At 42.4% G+C, this 22,824-nt stretch overlaps 1 protein-coding gene across 1 annotated transcript in view; it reads left to right on the top strand.

Moving 5' to 3' along the window:
- LOC124271110 (cytochrome P450 3A24-like) overlaps positions 1-22,824 on the top strand; it is a 46,368-nt gene that overhangs the window by 323 nt on the left and 23,221 nt on the right. Inside the window, exons 2-6 of the mRNA XM_046706177.1 lie at positions 1,910-2,003; positions 7,063-7,118; positions 9,210-9,306; positions 10,480-10,602; positions 11,328-11,419. Of these exons, the coding sequence (XP_046562133.1) occupies positions 1,910-2,003; positions 7,063-7,118; positions 9,210-9,306; positions 10,480-10,602; positions 11,328-11,419 (462 nt within the window). The remainder of the gene's footprint in view (positions 1-1,909; positions 2,004-7,062; positions 7,119-9,209; positions 9,307-10,479; positions 10,603-11,327; positions 11,420-22,824) is intronic.

Genomic DNA, 22,824 nt, shown 5'->3' with positions numbered 1-22,824 from the left:
CGTCATTGCATCAGTCGTAATTTCACCTAAATTGTGAAGTAAAACTGCTGGTATATCAAGATACAAAAATCAAAATGGTGTGATTGTCACTTCAATTATCCGTTGTCATCTCAACGGAGACCTCAATACTCGCTGTGGAGTGACCCAGGAATTATGTTATGAAGTCTTGTGCAATGTCGAAACTAGGCCTTAGGCAAACTCGTGCTTAGCCGAGACTTGCGATACGTAAATTCATATCTCGTGCTCAAGATAAACCTACTGTACGTTCACTGTCCCACTGTAGAGTAGATACCTCTTAATATTTCAATTATATAGCAAGGATTTAAATCATAAATTCAGCCACAGCGTCTTTAACAGATATTACTAATTTTCAGATTGTGGTTGACAATCCGTACCCACGAGATCCAAGGAAAATACTTAAACTACTGGTTACATTGTTACCTGTTTTAGAGCATGAGTCAACCAGTAAAATGACTCATAGCCAATTTTGTAAGTCTCATACCCATTTATATATACTTCATATGGATGAAACTAAATTGCATTAACAGATATATATACCTTATAAACGACAAAAGATATTTTAACATTCCATTTCATCTTCCTTTTGGAATACTTTGGTGAAATATTGCTAGCTGAGCAGACGACAAACTAAGGGACATAACTCTAATATCATACTACACCAATTCATATTGACTTCCCTTTCTATTGGCAGGCGATATTACCCAGTTATGCAATAAATACACATTTTGTTACAATCATTGTGACTACCACAGGACTTCATAAACCACCACACACACACACACACACACACACACACACACACACACACACACACACACACACACACACACACCCTCACACTTACCACTCTTACAGATCACCCACCCACACAGTTCATCTCTCACTAATACAGTCCACCAATCAAAAAGTCCACTCTCGCAGATCACTCACTCACACATTCCACCCACTCACACAGTCCACACACAAAGTCGACTCACTCACACTGTCCACACACTCATACACAGTCCACTCACACAGGCCTCTCACTCACAATCCACTCACACAGTCCATTCACACAGTCCACTCACTCACACATTCCACCCACTCGCACAGTCCACCCACTTGCACAGTCCACCCACTCGCACAGTTCACTCACTTGCACAGTCCACTCCAGTCCACTCCGCACAGTCCACTCACTCGCAGTCCACCCACTCGCACAGTCCACCCACTCGCACAGTCCACCCACTCGCACAGTCCACTCACTCACACAGTCCACTCACTCACACAGTCCTCCCACTCACACTGTCCACTCACTCACACAGTCCACCCACTCACACAGTCCACCCACTCTCCACACAGTCCACCCACTCACACACAGTCCACTCAATCACCCAGTCCACTCACTCTCAAGACAGTCCACTCACTCACACAGTCCACTCACTCACAGTCCACCCACTCCACTCACTCACTCACACAGTCCACTCCACTCCACACAGTCCATTCACTCACACAGTCCACTCACTCACACAGTCAACCCACTCAGTCACACAGTCCACTCACACAGTCCACCCACTCACACATTCCACTGAATCACACATTCCACTCACACAGTCCACTTACACTGTCCAACCACTTACACAGTCCACTTAATTACACAGTCTGCTCACACAGTCTACCCACACAGTCCACAAACTCACACAGTCCACCCACTCACACAATTCACTCACACAGTCCACACTCACAGTCCACTCACTCACACAGTCAACCCACTAACATAGTGCACTCACACACACAGTCCACTCACTCACCCACAGTCCACCCACTCACATAGACCACTCACACAGCTCACTCACATTGTTCATTCACTATGTGATCCACAGTCACACGGCACAACCTTCCTTTGTTTCAGGTATGCCACCTCAACTCATGGGTTCTTCAAGAAGTTGGGAATTCCAGGGCCAAATCCAGGAATATTTGGAGCAATTAGTGGAATCAAGAAATCTGTAAGCTAAACCAACATCTTTTGATTTTGTGCTTTGTAGATCTGTGACAGGAGATATACTGTTTCAGAACTGTTTGACAGTGGCTTTTGATATGGTATACATGTCATGGTGAACAGGTGCCAAGCCATGATATACACAGTAATAGTCATTAAGTGACAATTATAATCTTTTTAGCTGAGGTGCAGCACTGCCCATCTAGTTTTAACAGCAATATCACCTTTCACTTATAAGAATATCCCAGTAGAATCCCAGATGTAAAGAACACAATGAATCCAGATGTAAAGAACACAATGAATCCAGGTGTAAAGAACACAATGAATACAGATGTAAAGAACACAATGAATACAGATGTAAAGAACACAATGAATACAGGTGTAAAGAACTCAATGAATACAGATGTAAAGAACACAATGAATACAGATGTAAAGAACACAATGAATACAGGTGTAAAGAACACAATGAATACAGGTGTAAAGGACACAATGAATACAGGTGTAAAGAACACAATGAACACAGATGTACAGAACACTATGAATACAGGTGTAAAGAACTCAATGAATACAGGTGTAAAGAACACAATGAATACAGATCTTAAAAACACAATGCATACAGGTGTAGAGAACACAATGAAAGCAGGTGTGTAGAACACAATGAATACAGATGTAAAGAACATAATGAATACAGGGGTAAAGAACACAATGAATACAGATGTAAAGAACACAATGAATACAGATGTAAAGAACATAATGAATACAGATGTAAAGAACAATGAATACAGGTGTAAAGAACAATGAATACAGATGTAAAGAACACAATGAAAACAGACGTAAAGAACACAATGAATACAGGTGTAAAGAACACAATGAAAACAGATGTAAAGAACACAATGAATACAGATGTAAAGAACACAATGAATACAGATGTAAAGAACACAATGAATACAGGTGTAAAGAACACAATGAAACCAGATGTAAAGAACACAATGAATACAGGTGTAAAGAACACTATGAATACAGATGTAAAGAACACAATGAATACAGATGTAAAGAACACAGTGAATACAGATGTAAAGAACACAATGAATACAGGTGTAAAGAACACAATGAATACAGATGTAAAGAACACAATGAATACAGATGTAAAGAACACAATGAATACAGATGTAAAGAACACAATGAATACAGATGTTAAGAACATAATGAATACAGGTGTAAAGAACACAATGAAAACAGGTGTAAAGAACACAATGAAAACAGATGTAAAGAACACAATGAATACAGATGTAAAGAACACAATGAATACAGATGTAAAGAACACAATGAATACAGATGTAAAGAACATAATGAATACAGATGTAAAGGACACAATGAATACAGATGTAAAGAACACAATGAATACAGGTGTAAAGAACACAATGAATACAGGTGTAAAGAACACAATGAATACAGATGTAAAGAACACAATGAATACAGATGTAAAGAACACAATGAATACAGGTGTAAAGAACATAATGAATACAGATGTAAAGAACAGAATGAATACAGGTGTAAAGAACACAATGAAAACAGGTGTAAGAACACAATGAAAACAGATGTAAAGAACACAATGAATACAGATGTAAAGAACACAATGAATACAGATGTAAAGAACACAATGAATACAGGTGTAAAGAACATAATGAATACAGATGTAAAGAACATAATGAATACAGATGTAAAGAACACAATGAAAACAGATGTAAAGAACACAATGAATACAGATGTAAAGAACACAATGAACACAGATATAAAGAACACAATGAATACAGGTGTAAAGAACACAATGAATACAGATGTAAAGAACACAATGAATACAGATGTAAAGAACACAATGAATACAGATGTAAAGAACACAATGAATACAGATGTAAAGAACATAATGAATACAGGTGTAAAGAACACAATGAAAACAGGTGTAAAGAACACAATGAAAACAGATGTAAAGAACACAATGAATACAGATGTAAAGAACACAATGAATACAGATGTAAAGAACACAATGAATACAGATGTAAAGAACATAATGAATACAGATGTAAAGGACACAATGAATACAGATGTAAAGAACACAATGAATACAGGTGTAAAGAACACAATGAATACAGGTGTAAAGAACACAATGAATACAGATGTAAAGAACACAATGAATACAGGTGTAAAGAACACAATGAATACAGGTGTAAAGAACATAATGAATACAGATGTAAAGAACACAATGAATACAGGTGTAAAGAACACAATGAAAACAGGTGTAAAGAACACAATGAAAACAGATGTAAAGAACACAATGAATACAGATGTAAAGAACACAATGAATACAGGTGTAAAGAACATAATGAATACAGATGTAAAGAACATAATGAATACAGATGTAAAGAACACAATGAAAACAGATGTAAAGAACACAATGAATACAGATGTAAAGAACATAATGAACACAGATATAAAGAACACAATGAATACAGATGTAAAGAACATAATGAATACAGATGTAAAGAACACAATGAAAACAGATGTAAAGAACACAATGAATACAGATGTAAAGAACACAATGAATACAGATGTAAAGAACACAATGAATACAGATGTAAAGAACATAATGAATACAGATGTAAAGAACACAATGAATACAGATGTAAAGAACACAATGAAAACAGATGTAAAGAACACAATGAATACAGATGTAAAGAACATAATGAACACAGATATAAAGAACACAATGAATACAGATGTAAAGAACACAATGAATACAGATGTAAAGAACACAATGAAAACAGATGTAAAGAACACAATGAATACAGATGTAAAGAACATAATGAACACAGATATAAAGAACACAATGAATACAGATGTAAAGAACACAATGAATACAGATGTAAAGAACACAATGAAAACAGATGTAAAGAACACAATGAATACAGATGTAAAGAACATAATGAAAACAGATGTAAAGAACACAATGAATACAGATGTAAAGAACATAATGAACACAGATATAAAGAACACAATGAATACAGATGTAAAGAACACAATGAATACAGATGTAAAGAACACAATGAAAACAGATGTAAAGAACACAATGAATACAGATGTAAAGAACATAATGAACACAGATATAAAGAACATAATGAATACAGATGTAAAGAACATAATGAATACAGATGTAAAGAACACAATGAATACAGATGTAAAGAACACAATGAATACAGATGTAAAGAACACAATGAATACAGGTGTAAAGAACACAGTGAAAACCGATGTAAAGAACACAATGAATACAGGTGTAAAGAACACAATGAATGCAGATGTAAAGAACACAATGAATCCCGGATGTAGCAAAGACAGTGAATCAAAGAACACAGTGAAGATGTTCACACCTTATTATATAAAAGATATAGACTGATCCAAAGTTATTAAAGATGTGTACCAAATTTGCAGAGAATTGAAACGTACAAAGAAAGCATATTTCAGCATAAGTTGATGAGCCCTGTGGTTGCACATCCTAACCTCAGTGAAGTATCAAAGGTTGTACCTATACTGTAGAAATATCAATAAAACACAGTGCAACACAGATCTATACATCTATATTTTTTCACCTATCCAAGCACAAAACAGCTGACCAGAACTGTTCAAAGAGATGTATAATATCAATGTAGATACATAGTATAGATTTATAAAATCCAATTTTCTCATATCCTAAAGTTTTGAAAAGTTGATGTTTACCCAGCTGACACAGAACATTTCTCAGTGGTTTGGGAAGGTTGTAGATTAGTTATGGCATGACACAACGCTGTGACGAGGTTAGTATTACGTCATTTTTATCCCCCGCAACGCGTTTTGCGGGGGGTATTAAAATGGACTCTGTGCATGCGTGCGTGCGTCCGTCCGTCCGTCCGTCCGTCCGTGTGCACATTTGTCTTTTTTGTCTAAAACCGATCAATATTTCTTCACCAAACTTGGCACATAGATATATCTGGTGGTGTACAGGTGCCTTTTGGTAGTTTTGAAATTCTGAATAAAATATTTTTGGCCTTTCCATGGCAACCAGTTTGACTTAAAATGAAATTAGTGGTAGTGCTCTTTTCTGGAGCAGAACTCTAAAACCATTCACTATTTCTTCACCAAACTTGGCACATAGATAGATCTGGTGGTGTACTGGTGCCATTTGGTAGTTTTGGAATTCTGAATAAAATATTTTTGGCATTTCCATGGCAACAAGTTCGACTTTGAATGAAATTAGTGATAGTGCTCTTTTCCAGAGCAGAACTCTAAAACCGTTCGCTATTTCTTCACCAAACTTGGCACATAGATAGATCTGTTGGTGTACTGGTGCCTTTTGGTAGTTTTGAAATTCTGAATAAAATATTTTTGGCGTTTCCATGGCAACAAGTTTGACATAGACTGAAATTGGTGATAGTGCTCCTTTCTGGAGCATAACTTTAAAAACCTTTCAATAGTCTCCTTCCACTTTTCTTTATACACACCTAAATATTTGACGTAATCATGAAGAGTATTTTGCTATTGCGGGGGATATTGATGACTTTGTCTTCTTGTATAACCTTATGTCACAACGTTGAGGAAACGTTATGCTTTGGCCTCCTCACAACATTATAACAATGTTTCTTATAGCTTGGTGTCACAATAGAGTTTTCTGTAAATCTTTTCACTTTGAGATTCTTTCTTCTCTATTCAGCTACAGCTTCAAAAACTTACAACCAAAACAACATGCAAATTGACGAGCAACGTCAGGCCACAATGTCGTGACAACACTAATGGGAATCCACAGAATAACGACGAACGCATAATGTTGTGACACCATTGTGACAACATGAAATGGCTAGCTGTGGGTAGAGCATAATGAACAAAGTACCGAGAAATGAAAGGTCTCTTCAGAAGACACTGTAGCGTGTCTAGTCGTGGGTTTAGTTGACCATCTTTGTCACATTTCCTATGACTGAATGAGATAAGCTTCTTTACATTTTTGGTAGACATGTTCATGTTACAAATGCTTTCCATTTTAGGGATCTGTTTCGAAACATGATCAAGACATGATTGAGAAATATGGCAAAGTTGTAGGGTAAGTAGCACTTTCAATATCTAATTAGTTACAAACTTTTAATGATAATAGAACTAATAAGGACACATATAGTAACGAGCAGAATAAATGCGACAAAAACTTTATTTTGTAGACTCGATCCTACTATCAAAAAAGCCGAAATACATTGTTTCTAGCGGCCAGTAGCTTGCCTCGTTGGTATGGAATTATCTCCCTTTGGGTTCAGGGATGGCTTGATCACATGACCTGGTTGCTAGCAGACGATACCGAAACTTTGCCATGACGTTACAAAACTACAGAAATCGACTCTTGGCATATTTTGAAGCAGATATTACATCCGTAACTAGACTTGTAAAACTGACAGGACTGCATCGGGCCTCTGTTTTCCGAAATTTGAAGAAGTTTGATGCAGGGTTAGGGACAGACGACAGGCTGGATCGGGACATCGTGCTACTCTTGGGGCAAATGACAGACGACGTATCGTGTGTCTCACGGCGGCGTACCCAAACTGGTCTGCAAAATAGCTTGCTGTGAAGGCGTCAAGTCAAGGAACCCCTAAGGTATCACAATGAACAATCAGAAGATCTTTAAAGCAATCTGGATATGTCAAAGCGAGTGCCGAAGAAAGTTCCATTGATGACCACAGCACATAAGGAGGAAAGGCTCGAGTGGTGCAAGGAAATGCAGGGTACAGACTTTTCAAATGTGATTTTTAAGGGCGAATCAAAGCTTCAGTTTTATAGGATCACTAGAAAGAGATGGTCAAGAGGTGGACGTAGCTGCAAAATGGTTCCGAGGTTCTCACCCAGTGTCATGGTTTGGGGTGGTATAGGCAAACTCGGGGTAACGCCGCTACTAACTATTACAGGAAGGATGGATTCATGCAAGTACTGTCAACTTATACAAGAAGGCATAGTGGAATCCCATAAAGGACAGAGTGGAATACCTTTCAAACTTTTACAGGACAATGCACCTGTACACATGTCAAGACACACCTGTAACTGGTTTGAAACGAGTCACGTGACCTTACAGAAATTTCCAGCGGCATCACCAGACCTGAACCCAATTGAAAATGTGTGGCAGATTATGAAGGACAAATTATAGAAAAATTGGAACTGAAGAGCGTCGTTGAGCGGTCTAATCTCATCCGTCAAATATGGGTGGACCTACCCCAGGATTATAGACAATTTGATTGACAGCATGGGACGCCATATTCAGCAGTCCATCGAGAGAAACGGTGGACTATTGACTTGCATAAATGGAAACTTCAGTATCCAGAGTGGATGTATGAAAAAATATAACTGAATTTATCAGTAAATAAATTTTGAAACCTCGTCTGTGAAAAGTCGCATTTTTTCTGCTCGTTCCTGTATATGGGGCTGAACTCCATGTCGCACAGGGCATGCTCTAAGCCCATATACATAATTTATAGATGAACAACATTTTCAGTGATTTTTAAACAGATGGTTCTTTAGCTGGATTTAAAGGTATTCAAGGAAGGGGCACATCTGAGGTGAAGGGGAAGAGTGAGTGAGTGAGTTTAGTTTTTACGTCTGGGCCAGACAATACAGTGATCAACAGCATAAGCATCGATCTACGCAATTGGGATATGATGACATGTGTCAACCAAGTCAGCGAGCCTGACCCAACTTCCTGAATTTTCAAAGCGTTAATTTACACATTTGGAAGGTAACGATACCAAAGGAAATTTCTTTTCAACCAAAAACGTTCGAGTGGATTGTTTTCAATTTTGGGGAAATCCCCTCCATATCTATAGGGGTAGAGTACAAAGTTATATCTTGATACTTCTAATTTATGAACATTAATCACAAATTACATCTCTTCATCTCAAGAAAAAGTCTCAAATCAAATTTGTTCCACCAAACATTTTTCAATCATGTAATTGATGTTTTTCATATTTGGATACTGGCTTCTTTGTTTTTCGGAAAGGTGTAGTGCAAAGTTTGATACAAATGTTCTATTTTGTCAAGAAAAGTCAATATTGACTGATGTACAGCTGGAGCTGAGAGCCAAAGTTGGGGCTGTTAGTGACCTTGCTCACATTGTTTTAGCTTGGTACACATAACGGTCAAAAACTTAATTTCCTTTCAGTCTTTTCCATATGCGACAACCAATATACCTCCTTGCTGACATTGACATGATCAAACAGATCACAGTGAAGGAGTTCCCATCATTCATAAACCGCTCGGTAAGTAATATGTATATACTGACTCCCAGTGGGGAGACCTCCCTTGCTGGGTGTAGTTACCTCATCTGTTATAGTCCAGATGACAGTACTTAGTTCTGGACTACTGAAAATGAAGCTAAGAGCAAAGTTTGGGTTAGTAGTCTCGAAGGTTCCGGGGATAGTTCCTTCACAACCAGCACTGACAGTGGTCCCACTTTAATACATGGTGCCCTGATCCCCCACCTACACAAGCCCTGGGAACTGACAGTGTATTCCATCTCTGAACCCTCTACTTTAACCTGGTGTTGTACAAGGTCCCCTGTCCCCCACCTACACAAGCCATGGGAACTGACAGTGTATTCCAACTCTGAACCCTCTACTTTAACCTGGTGTTGTGCAAGGTCTCCTGTCCCTCCACCTACACAAGCCCTGGGAACTGACAGTGTATGCCAACTCTGAACCCTCTACTTTAACCTGGTGTTGTACAAGGTCTCCTGTCCTCCACCTACACAAGCCATGGGAACTGACAGTGTATTCCAACTCTGAACCCTCTACTTTAACCTGGTGTTGTTCAAGGTCTCCTGTCCCTCCACCTACACAAGGCCTGGGAACTGACAGTGTATTCCAACTCTGAACCCTCTACATTAACCTAGTGTTGTACAAGGTTCCCTGTCCCTCGACCTACACAAGCCCTGGGAACTGACAGTGTATTCCATCTCTGAAACCTCTACTTTAACCTGGTGTTGTACAAGGTTCCCTGTCCCTCGACCTACACAAGCCATGGGAACTGACAGTGTATTCCATCTCTGAAACCTCTACTTTAACCTGGTGTTGTACAAGGTCTCCTGCCCCTCCACCTACACAAGCCCTGGGAACTGACAGTGTGTTCCATCTCTCAACCCTCCACTCTGGGCTGGTGTTTTGCAAGGTCTCCTCCCCTATAGGTTAGCCTTGGGATCTGACAGTGTAATCTCTCTCAGTGTGTATTGCAGGTGCCCCCTGTCCCCCTTTCCTACAAAACAAGCAGTAGAACACAGAAAAGACAAATGCAAAGTCCCTGAGTTGCTCCATCTTATTGAACTGTAACTGTGCATTCGTTGTTTCTAACTGTTTGATACTTGTTTCATATGTATGAACTTTAATCCTCAGCATTATGCAGAAAATATTTGAATGTAATATGTGAAATTCTTTCAGAAACACTCCAACTTTCCACGAGATCCACTGTTTAAGGATTCCCTGGTTTTCTTGGCTGATGATCACTGGAAGTTCATCCGAGGCGTCCTGAGTCCCACGTTCACAGGAGTCAGGATGAGGGAGGTAAGGAGGTCTTACATGTCCTCGTCATCCCCACATTGATGTCATGACCTCATGGTGTGTAGATCTTGCCCTGGATCCTTGACTCAGATCCCTGCCCTGGATCCTTACCCTGGATCCCTGCCCTGTATCTTCAACCTGGATCCCTGCCCTGTATCCTTGCCCTGGATCCCTGCCCTGGATCCTTGCCCTGGACCCCTGCCCTGTATCATTACCCTGGGTCCCTGTCCTGTATCACTGCCCTGTATCTTCAACCTGGATCCCTGCCCTGTATCACTGCCCTGTATCCTTGCCCTCGACCCCTGCCCTGTATCCTTGCCCAGGATCCCTGCCCTGTATCACTGCCCTGTATCCTTGCCCTGGATCCCTGCCCTGTATCACTGCCCTGTATCTTCAACCTGGATCCCTGCCCTGTATCACTGCCCTGTATCTTCCACCTGGATCCCTGCCCTGTATCACTGCCCTATATCCTTGCCCTGGATCCCTGCCCTGTATCCTTGCCCTGGATCCCTGCCCTGTATCACTGCCCTGTATCACTGCCCTGGATCACTGTCCTGGATCCCTGCCCTGTATCACTGCCCTGGATCCCTGCCCTGTATCACTGCCCTGTATCCTAGCCCATGAGAAATGTGTTTTTTTATAATTTACATGAAGAAGGTTTTGTAGAGGGAACTGGACTGGAATGATTAAATGGAGAACGGACTGAATGGGGGAATATATGTTTACAGATGATACCGCTGATGCAGAAGTGCATTGATTCTCTGGTGACGAACCTCTGGAAAACTACAGAAGGAGGCACAAAAACGATCAAAATGAAAGAGTAAGTAAACTGAACAGTATTGGTTGAGCAGCACTGAGTAGATTCAGGGCAGACGATGTCTGCCATTCCTCATACTGTCTTCAAGGCTATCTTGCCCTGATGATGTAGATCATTGTTCATGCTCGGTGCAAGGCCTCTGTAACATCAGTGTGGGTGATCAAACACCTTGCTCTGAGATTGTGGATCATTGTTCATGCTCTGTGCAAGGCCTCTGTAACATCAGTGTGAGTAGTATGGTAGCAGCACATTTCCGAGGTGACGTAACGTGACGCAACCCCGAAAATATGCTGCTACACTGACGTCATACACGTATGACGTCACGACGATAGGTCTCGTGACGTCACGACCTACAAACGAAGGTAGTGACGTCACTTGATGGTGACGCAACCTCGAAAATATACTACCATACTGACGTCATACACGTATGACGTGTCACGACGATAGGTCTCGTGACGTCACGACCTACAAACGAAGGTAGTGACGTCACGTGATGGTGACGCAACCTCGAAAATATACTACCACACTGACGTCACGCCCTACAACGACGGTATTGACGTCACGTGGTCATTGACTGACTGACTGACTGAGTTTAGTTTTACGCCGCTTTTAGCAATATTCCAGCAATATCACGGCGGGGGACACCAGAAATGGGCTTAACACATTGTGCCCATGTGGGGAATCGAACCCGGGTCTTCGGCGTGACGAGCCAACGCTTTAACCACTAGGCTACCCCACCGCCCCCGTGGTCATTGAACTGTCACAAATAAGGGTAATGGTCGTTTAGTACGTGTTCGTGCATGTACGTGTGTGTGTGTGTTCGCGCGCATATGACATCTACTAATGACGTCACACAGACCAAAATGACCACCATAAGAATCCATCCGTCAAGCTAAATTCTCAATTGCTCTCAGACGCGTTTTTACCTCATAAATGCACCATTAGCGTGCCAATAATATTTGAGTTTTTGAAGGAGGCTAGGGAATCTCGTGCTGTCTATGTAAAGCTCTCTACAATACTAGACCGCAAGAAACACCTAGACACTCTTAATCACCACGACCACCCGCCTGTGTAAAGCTCTCTACAATACAAGACGGTAAGACAGTGATATTCTACATGAAACAAAATGTGAGGTAGAAAACGGCAAAGCAGCAAGAGTGGTACCGAGTGTTACGTTCTTTACGTCAGTGTCGTAAACCCAAAGTGGGAATGAATAATAATTTTGAAGGAGGTCTGTAAATGTCGTACTGCCAATGTAAAGCTCTCTACAATACTAGGCAGCAAAACAAATGTAACAAGACACTCAAAAATAACACACCCTCCAGTTTATGTAAAGCTCTCTACAATACAACACGGAAGGCGGTTATATTCTACCAAATACAACAAAGAAGATATTGAGTCGGACAGTCTATGTAAAGCTCTCTACAATACTAGACCAGCTAGCGAACACCGTGATCCCTCGTTGTTTAAACCACCCCAAAATATACCCACGAGGTAGACAACGTCAACACTTTTATATAAAACACAACAGAGACTAGTAAAAACAACATTTCACAAATTTTATTCGTAAATATGCACATCTACATTTCTACTATCCACAAAGCAACTCAGTTTACGAAACAGTTCTCATGTCAGTATCAAACCTGACGGGGCACGTGATTTTGAGAAATGCGCACGACGAGCTGAACCTGTTGTGTTCAAAGTCTATGTCGTCTTCTGCACACCATTTCCATAGTCTTAATCCACACCATGCACATACGACCTTGTCCGCCATGCCCGTGATAAAAGAATCCTCTCGGGCTAGCTGTCTTCCCTTTTTGAACCATTTGTTCTGGCCATTCCTGGAAAGAAACCATCCTGGCGTGGCAGCTGAGCATTGCTTCGTAACAGTAATTCTGGCTTAAATCCGTCAGTAGCCTCCTAGGTTCCCCATGTGTCTCCGTGTACCAAGAATCTGTCTATCACCGTTTCTCCTCCATTCTCCCTGTTGCGAAACGGTAATTTTGAATCCACATCATCATCGCTGAAACGTTGGATACCATATTTCCTGTCCACAGACAAGGTGTCTTCGCTTCCAGAGTCCTTTGATGGCGATACTTCTCCCTTCTTATTGAAGAAAAGTTTACATCTTTCTCCATCGCTCTGATCATTATACTGAATCGGGAACGAGCAGCAGGACATCGTTGTAATGGAGCACTCAAAATATACAACCTCGCCTCGGCAGACGGCTTCAACTACTTACTGCGTGCTGGGGTGCGTGATACTCTCGACACCATCAGCGTTACGTCGCGAAAAGAATAGGGTGTGACCTAAGGGCCCCTCGTCCTGCCATTGGACGGTAAGGGGTCAAATCCCGCCCTGGACATAATTATACCTATTACATCAAACACAGTCGTTATTGCTGCGCGAGTACCTGTCAGCGTAAGCTAAAAGCCGGGCTTGACACCTCCTTGTATGGTTGCCTAGTAAGACCGGTTTTCGCGACGAGATGATGGCGTGGGAAAAAAATCGACACCATTCCTACAGCTCTATCAATAACCTAATTTTTCCCTCGTCAAAATCCATAGCTCTTAAAGTTCTCGAGTATATTCTTCTTGGCATTATCATACCATCTGAAAACCATGGAATCGCTTTGCAAGCGTGTTACTTTTACTGAAATGACTAACTATATCGTGGGTTAGAAATACCTCGAGATCGCCAGCTACCGAAATATAAACAATGGTGACCGCAAGCTACTGACGATAGACTTTGCACCACGAACTCTGTTGTAGGAATAATGCAAACGACCGTATTTTGTCACAAAATCGTGAAATTCGGGCCATATTCGCGTGTAATCTATACCGTGCGAGTCGTGCATGTGTAATCTACCGGTGCCTCTACGCTTTAAAGCGAGCCAGTGACTTCCGGTTCACTTTTTCTGTCCGTGTTGCAAATAAACAATATAGGATATTTCAGTCTCTTCATCCCGACTATTTTATTACCACACACCTCTTCCAAAGTATCTCTGCTACTTATGCCGCCATAGTTGTTTTTAAGGAAAGGCTCATTACGACCAGACCATTCCAAATCTCGACCGTACAACATTTTAGAAGGATATGTAACTCGTCCCTCGCCTCGTCCAGTGTATAGCGGCATTTCTAAAGTGGTCAAATTCTATTACGCTGTCCAGCTCTCTATAATACACTAACGTCAGAGCTCGGGCGTTATTGCGAAAATTTCAATTCTATGCCGACCTTACCAGAGCTCTTTGGATACACGTGTGACATGTCAGCACCTAAATCGTCGTTAAATCGAACACAAACAATGTAGTGCCGTCTAAAAACTCTTTGAGAGTTACTGTGTAAGCGTGGAATTTCTCCCCAAACCCCCTGTATTTCTAAACAGCTCTAGGTATGTCTGATACATCCGTGTAGAGTCGGGTTCGAAATTGACGGTATGGCATCTTTTGCCTACCTCCTGACCGTTTACTTTAACGTTATTTCCGTCAATCCAAAAGGCTGGAAATTAAAAGGATTTTTGTTCGAAACCCCCGCAAAGGATTCGTTGTCAACGAGACCGAGTACTATTCTTTTAGGAATGTGACCCATTATTAAATGTTCGGAATTATATTCTCTCAGGCCTTGGGGAATGTTGTGTGCCGTAGTTTTCACCTGGGCTATGGGATATTTCACGGTACTTCCACGCGTCAAACCTCTAATATGGCTATCTCTAATAGCTGGTGCTACGCTTACTTGTCTGACATGAAATTGGCTGAGAGTATATGGCAAGCATAACCGGTATGCGAAAGTACCGGCCTCGTCGGTAGTGGAGTGTAACATATAGAAGTTATTCGACTCATTATCAATTCGATTTTTAAAGGTACCCGTCTATGAGGTATCTATGCTGCATGAACAAATCAGAGTGTAATTTCCCAACGAGTTCTAAGGGCCTACTGGGCACACATTTTGCCGTCGTTTAGCGAATGGGGGTTGGAATCTTCATTGCCTAGAGAAAAGTTATTAAAATACCCTGCCTTATCTTTACTGAAATTCTGTGCTACCAAATTGTTGTCTATTTGGCGATTTATCGCAGCTCAGTAGTGTTTCTATGTGCGCTCTGTGTACGGTATGTACCCAAACTGTCTGTTAATTCTAGTTGATTAGAGCCCGCTATTACTCTCACCTCCGAAATAGAGAATGTAGAGTATTTGTCACGGGGGCGCACACGTCTCTATGTCTAGTCACCGTCTCCCCATCAGCGCTCATCACATTGTCAGCGACTGTAGCACGACCATCCGTCGTCTTAAATTCGCATACAATTCTCAGGTAACATTCGGCCAAGTCTACGTAGCTGTTTATAGGGTTATTGATATCAAACCTTATGGTGCCGTCCAACTGCCCGAGGCCTGTAACGTGGCTATATTTGGTCCAGTGTGAATCCGTCATCGTGGAAACCATACCTGGTAATGAAAATAAATCCAGTTCGCTTTTACCACATTGCGCGTGTTCCATATCCCTTGACATCGTGATGGATGGTACGATATCTCTACTAAAATACCAAACGCCTCTTAGACTTTCTCCTACGCTTCTTTCTGCTTGGGAGGGATCTAACAGCCAGAATTCTCTCTTTTAGACGGCGTATTTTTTTACGAGGTGTCTGAGTACCCGTACTAACGAGTCTACGCTTATGGCTCGACGTCCCCGATGGAAATAATCCCAAAACACCTTTCACCGTGCTTTTAAGCGCCCTGCTACTACGTCGTTTTATACTTTCTGACGCTTTTGCACTACCCGTCACCACGTCGCCCACAACACCTGCAGCAGCCTTGGCTCCCTCCCTCAATAGTATTTTACCCGTTGACTTTAGCAGGGGCATCGCTATTCTACCTATAGCCTAAAATATTCCCCGAGTCCAGCACCACCTTGACCATAATGCCTGCCCATGCATACCGGTATGTGATTCCCGTACATCCCTTTACACGTTTATCCTCGCTTTTAAAATGGAGTATCACCACCGACCGACCGCTAGCAAATGATACGGGTCGTCCGCGATCGTCTCTTATAAGAATAGTCACAGAACGTATCTCGTCAAATTTTAAAGACAGATATTGAATAGGGTTCTTTTTGCTCACGTATACTACATCTTTTAACATTTTCCTTTTGACGGTATCAATGTCAACAGAGGCCATTGGCGTGACCAACTATCTGGTCATCTATAATGTCGGCATAGACGTACATATTGTGGAAAAGTTGTTCTTTGGAGAAATTGGAACACGATCGCTACGGGGTCGTTCTGGGGTCGAGTACGCATACATGGGTGTCGCCCCTTGCCTCGGGCACTACGGTTGTGAAACCCAGCATGGAAGCCAAGTAAGGAGACACGTCGAATCTAGGGCCACAATTGCCTAAAACATGTCTCACCTCTTCAGCATTGGACCCCTCGAAATCGCTTTCCACAAAGCCTGAGGCCATGTAGACTAAATCGTCCTGGGAGTACACATATTTACTAGTCTCTTTAGGCATTATCAATTCTATATCGATTTCCACACCACCCCCTGCATTGCTATGTTTATGATATTCTTCACGCCACGCTTGCAACCGCTGCGTTGATGGAACTATTCATGGTATCTAAGAGTCTCGCGATCGATAATTCCTTTGCGGCAACATTATCTGCCCCAGAAATTTAGTTTCTAAACCGAATCTATCCTTTCTCACCATGCCCTGCTTATACACTCTCTCACGGACGGGGACAGTCATATACGCCAGCTGAAAGCGTTATGAGGAACGGGTAAATTGTGCCATGTCACGGGTATCTGTACAGTACTAACGCCAACCCTCCAATTATCCTTTCTGTTTACCTTCAGGGGGTATGGTAAATCTACCGTGTAGGTGTGTTGTACATTATCCGGTCGAGTTTTCGGACTGGCATCGCTTGGTAGGGTAATGTAAAAATCTGTCGCTTTCGTGCCGTTATTCATAATGCGCCGGTGCTGTTCTCCCATACGCTGACGCTTCGGTGACAGGCGAGAGCTGTTGCTGTTACGACTTCTTAAAGGGCGGGGAGGGGTATGAACCGAGCGTGAACAGCGATACTTTCAGTAATTCCAACAACGGTTCTTCAACCTTCTTTATATCCTCGGCTAGATTGGACAATGTGGTACCTTTCAGCGACAGGTAGCATAACGATCAGCACGCATAGCAGGATGGTGTGTAGTGGTAGCTTCCTCATGCATGTCAGCCCTTTTTTGAGGAAATCCCTACCATGTGACTTTCTGGTAGCCATTGGTCGAATTCTTTGCTCGGGTATCCCTTCCATCGAACCAGTATTTCTCTTTTACCCATAGTCTTATTGACCCTTCTCTTTAACACTTTTTCTGCCGTGCGCCTCTGGCTCGACCGACTTGTAACTCATCCCGGTAAAATGTTCCTTTTATAGCGTTTCTATTGTAGTCGCAGTATTTTATAGACAGTCGGTTTCCTATATCTAACTTTGTTGACCACGTAAAATATTTCCCTGGTCCAATTGGCCTCGTAACCTTTAACAAAATTCCCTTTACTCGTCCGAAATTCTGACTGGTGTTTGCGGCAATAAGTATTTCTCGCGCGTTTGGGGAATCTTTGACTGCGTTTGCTGCCCGCGCTGTGGTTTCCATACCGCTATCTCGTCGAGAATAGTTATCACGCCGCTAGGCTTACGTCCCTATGGATGTGTGGTATGCGTTATTGTAGGCTTTCAATATTTTAGCCAATACCCGACATACCGAGGTTCGCGATACAGTGTTGAAGTATCTCCACATGCGGGTCTTTAGAGTTCTCTGAAATCTTTCCACGACGGAACATTTCACGTCATCGTTCTGACTGGTATAAAAACATTTCCCCAGAACATTCCTAATATGATGCTTAAAACAACTGTTGACAAATTCGCTACCTTTATCAGTCATTAAGCTATGGAAAATACGAGGCTTAGCACGGTCCAGAATTCTTTTGAAACCGACGGTCACTGTTTTAGCCTTTTTATCCTTGAGCGGTTCGGCAAACGCGTATCTACTGAACACGTCTATAACGCATAATATAAATTTGTAACCATCGTTGACTTTGCTAATACGCGACATGTCAGACAAATCAGCCTGCCACAACTGATCCTTTCTACATATGGTAGCGGAATAGGGTGTTCTAGGAAAGCGCTTGGCGGGGCGAGGCCTATGTAGACTGTAAGCGGGCTGTCTCTTTAACCAAACCGTCACCTGAGCAGGAGTAGGTTTGACAGACCCCTTTCGTTGCCTAGCCTCCGATAATTTTCTTAAGAGGCCAACCCGTGAATCAAAACCTCTCGATACATCATAATACATGCGTTTCAACCATTTCAGCCAGTAAGGCTTAATAGCTTTTCCAGCTATTGTCGATAATTGTCGACCCACCGTGTCGCCCTTTCTTTTCCCGCCCTCCGGCATTGTCCAAGCTCCAACCTTCCTCATTACTTCGTTTCTTCTTCCTTCGCCGTGACTTCCCAGGAGTGTAAGCCCCTCGATGTATAACCTGTTTTAATAGCCAGTGCTCGCGACCAGTGTCTGCCATTCTCGATGACAGGAAAGCAGCTACCTCGTTGTATTTACTACCCCTTTTTTTCGTCAGTTCATGTAATACGTCGCGCAAGGTCTCTGGTCCCAGAGACGAGCCCTTATAGCTCAAAGTTCCTTTGTCCAACACTCCCAAGTCTGGATCGTTTTTAATAAAGTCGGTAATATCTTTAGCATCTCGTCTGTACGTTTTAGGTAAATCGGTCAAAACCTTAGAAAGCGTGGTATCTAAACCCGATGTTGTTACTCCCGGCTTAACCACAGGAGCTACAGTCGTTGCTACGCTACCGTCGTTTAATGGCTTCCGGGGAAAATGTGTATCATCTCGACTCACGTTTACCCCTTCCACACGCCGGGCTCTCGACTGTAAATCTAGAGCGTCTTCCAATAGGGCGTTATAGCGCAACATTTTCTCGTGTAGTTTAACCGCACGGATGACGCCCTATTCGCAACATCCCCTACTCGTCCGCCACCGTCGTCATACACAACATTTCTCATTTCATCTAAATTGTCTCGCCTTTCTTTCGTTAAAAGAGCATTTCCTTCCAGAGAGGAGAGTATCTTGCCCGAGACCCTGACCATTCGTCACGAGAGGAATGTACGAGTCGGGAATACGCTGCCTACTAAGATAGGTAGCACCACCATCTTAGTAAAGGAGGACATCGCGTGGTTATTTTGAGCCTGTAATAGACCCTACCACACTTGATACGAGGTTTGTTACGACTGGAGCTAAAAGAGGCAACAACAATGGTAATATACCACCCCTTTGCGCCAATATTTTCCTCTTGCCAGCGTGCGAAACTCTGCGTCTCTGACATAGGGTATGAAGAGCTCTTTTCTTGCGATTTAACTCGAGTCTCTGATCATCTGTCATAGGTAAATTGCCGGAATATACATTAACGGCTGTCTCGCTAAAAGCGTCTATGACTTCTTTGGGTAAACGATTAACGAGTCGGCGTCTGACAGCGGATGGGGCTCTACATAGGTAGTGTATAATGTCGGCGTTGGCTTTTAACCCTGTTGACCGAATCGCCTTTGGCGACACCTTTCGCTTACCACCCGGTGTTCTTTTCCAGCGCGCCACAGCGAGGTCGAAAGTGTAATTTACTGTTAGAACGACGATATTTTCGTGAATTTACTCGTGTCAGGGGTAGGGTGTCGCATCTACTCGAGGGTGCACAATAAAATGACGACAAAACTCACTCATCTTCTTCAGATTTATGGTTATTTATTTCCTTTTCAGAACAATCTTGGGTATTGGTATAGGAGGTATTATCTGACCTCTGCTGTTGTTACTAAGCGCTCCACCACCCTCATCGCCGGGCGTAATGTGACACGTTCTCCGCTGTATCGTCGCCCTCGGCATAATCGCCGCTGTTATCGCTGTCGTCGTTATACAAAGCTACATCGTCCGACAATGTAGCAACGCTGTCGCTGTCCCCAAACAAAGAAGAGCTTCGTGGTGGTAGACGCCGTCGTTATCGTCTATGCTAGTACTAGAGTCATCGCTGTAGTCGCCGTGATGATGGCGTCGAAGAATAGTCGTCGTCATAGGTGCTGGTGCTACTATTGCTATCCTGGTCTTCATCCGTCGTAGCCTCTCCCACGACCGTCGTCTGCTCAGCATTTCATTCCTCGAAACGCAACTCTGAGCGTTATGGCAATCCATTCTATTCACTTTTGTTTAGGTCGGTATACGTCTATTTCTCCGTTTTCTCTGTTAAACTGGTTTCCACGCACTCTAAACTCGTCGGGCGTGTTCGGTGTTAAATCTAGCAGTATGTAAGTGTGTGGTTGTGATGTAGCTTGGGCGTAAGCCTCTCTTATAAAGCCCGACTGACCCGGAAATATTTGTCTAGCTAAATGCTCTATCTGACTTCTGTCCCGGGGATTCTTGTACACAACAATGTGCGTACAATTTAAGCTGATCGTTCTATGGAACGGTGTTCGCACAAAAATATTCTGTTGTAAGTCTGTCTGTGATGAGATCTCTTAACGAACCATCTAAGTAACTCTTGCTCGTCCTCCTTTGTCAAATTGCCTGCCGCGTCGTCGACGACTAGCCAGTTATACTTGGAAGCGTCAACGTAACCTTCTACGTCGTCACTAATCTTTTGCACGAAATGAATGTCGATACCTCCCTGACGCAGATGGCTTTTATAGCGTCAGATATCACGGTTATGCTTCACTGTAGACCCATACTATAACGTCTGGTAATTTTGTAGTAAAGGCTGACGGACCACCTATATCGCTTTTCTAGCATGTGCTTCACGAAAGTGGTTTTACCCGCACCGCTAGGACCTCCTATTAAGAGTCTGAATATCTTTGGGAATTGAAATGAATTCTGTCGACTAGACGTTTCTGCCCGTCCAGCCGATAGTCGTCCATGTTTACTCGAGTTGGTGACATTGCTATGGGTTTCTCTCTCTCTCAACGACGAGTATATAAATGGGGAGTCTCTCTCAACACGACAGTATATATAAAAGGGGTAAGAGTGTACGAGTAGAAGGGGAATACGCTTATGCCGTTATTTGTGTTGCGTGATCGCGTGTATGTTGAAAATGTCGAATACCCGAAGAGGATTGTCTTTATTTGAAAATGGAAACCACGGCAAGAGACGGAGAAAGAGACTGGTGTGTATCAAAGCATGCGTGTCTGACGGTGTTGGGATTATTGGTAGCTATCTCGTACTGCACGCTGATAGCTTTACCGCCCACTCATACGGAACAACACCCCGGGTCATTTGTCGCGGGAACAGGTGTGAATCTAACGGATAACGAAAGTGTATGCTAATCAGCTACGCTCTTCGACAACAAAAGCGTGTTTCCGTTTGTTTGAAAGAAAATTTACCCATCGTAGATATCAGACAATTTATAGCTGGTAAAGAGACAATTTTAGGTATTTCTATCTCCACGGAGGAATGGCGTAAATTAACCGCTAACATTGCGCGTATAAATAATCTTATCAAAGCATTACCGTGACGTCTTTGTTAAAACGCGTATTACTGTCTCGGGTTTTCTAGCGTCCGTAGATTTTACTACTGAAATAAATGTAGGGAGAATGTATAACCACACCCGAAGGCATGACACACGCTCCCCCCCCCCCCAAATTACAACACGCTTATTCTAAAAGTGTCACACGTCCTTCCCAATGTACGACTTACCGCTCCAAATGTATGACGCGTCGTTTCAAAAGTATGACGCGTTGTTCTAATAATTACGATGTGCTTGCCATAAAAAGGCGACTATCTTGTCGTAAGAGGCGACTAACGGGATCGGGTGGTCAGTTTCGCTGACTTGGTTGACACATGTCATCGGTTCCCAATTGCGCAGATCGATGCTCATGCTGTTGATCACTGGATTGTCTGGTCCAGACTCGATTATTTACAGACCGCCGCCATATAGCTGGAATATTGCTGAGTGCGGCGTAAAACTAAACTCACTCACTCACTCTAATAATTACACACACGCTGTTCCAAAAGTATGACAGACCCCTTCCAAAATCGTGTCATTAGCCGTGGACCCGTTCCATAGATTTTACTACTAAAAAAGCATGGGTAGAACGAATAATCGCGCCAAAAGGTATGACATGCCGTTCCAAAAGTATGACACGCTATTCCTAAAAGTATCCATCGTCGCACACAATGTACGACTAACTGATCTAAAAGTATGATGGGGGAAAGTTCTAAAAAAAAAACCTGTGACAACCATGCACCCCTTTTTTTTCAAATCCAGACCTCGACATACCCTGTTGGGGGTATGCGAGAATAACGACAGAAATAGCGGAATATACATTTCCAACGGAACACGCGATCCGTTCGTTTATTTTTTTTTTAAAACAAAATATATTATTA

Source organism: Haliotis rubra, unplaced genomic scaffold (assembly GCF_003918875.1).
Source record: "Haliotis rubra isolate DU_JTF1 unplaced genomic scaffold, ASM391887v1 Scf1572, whole genome shotgun sequence".
Taxonomy (NCBI): Eukaryota; Metazoa; Mollusca; class Gastropoda; order Lepetellida; family Haliotidae; genus Haliotis; species Haliotis rubra.
This window is presented reverse-complemented; position numbering and strand designations above follow the sequence as displayed.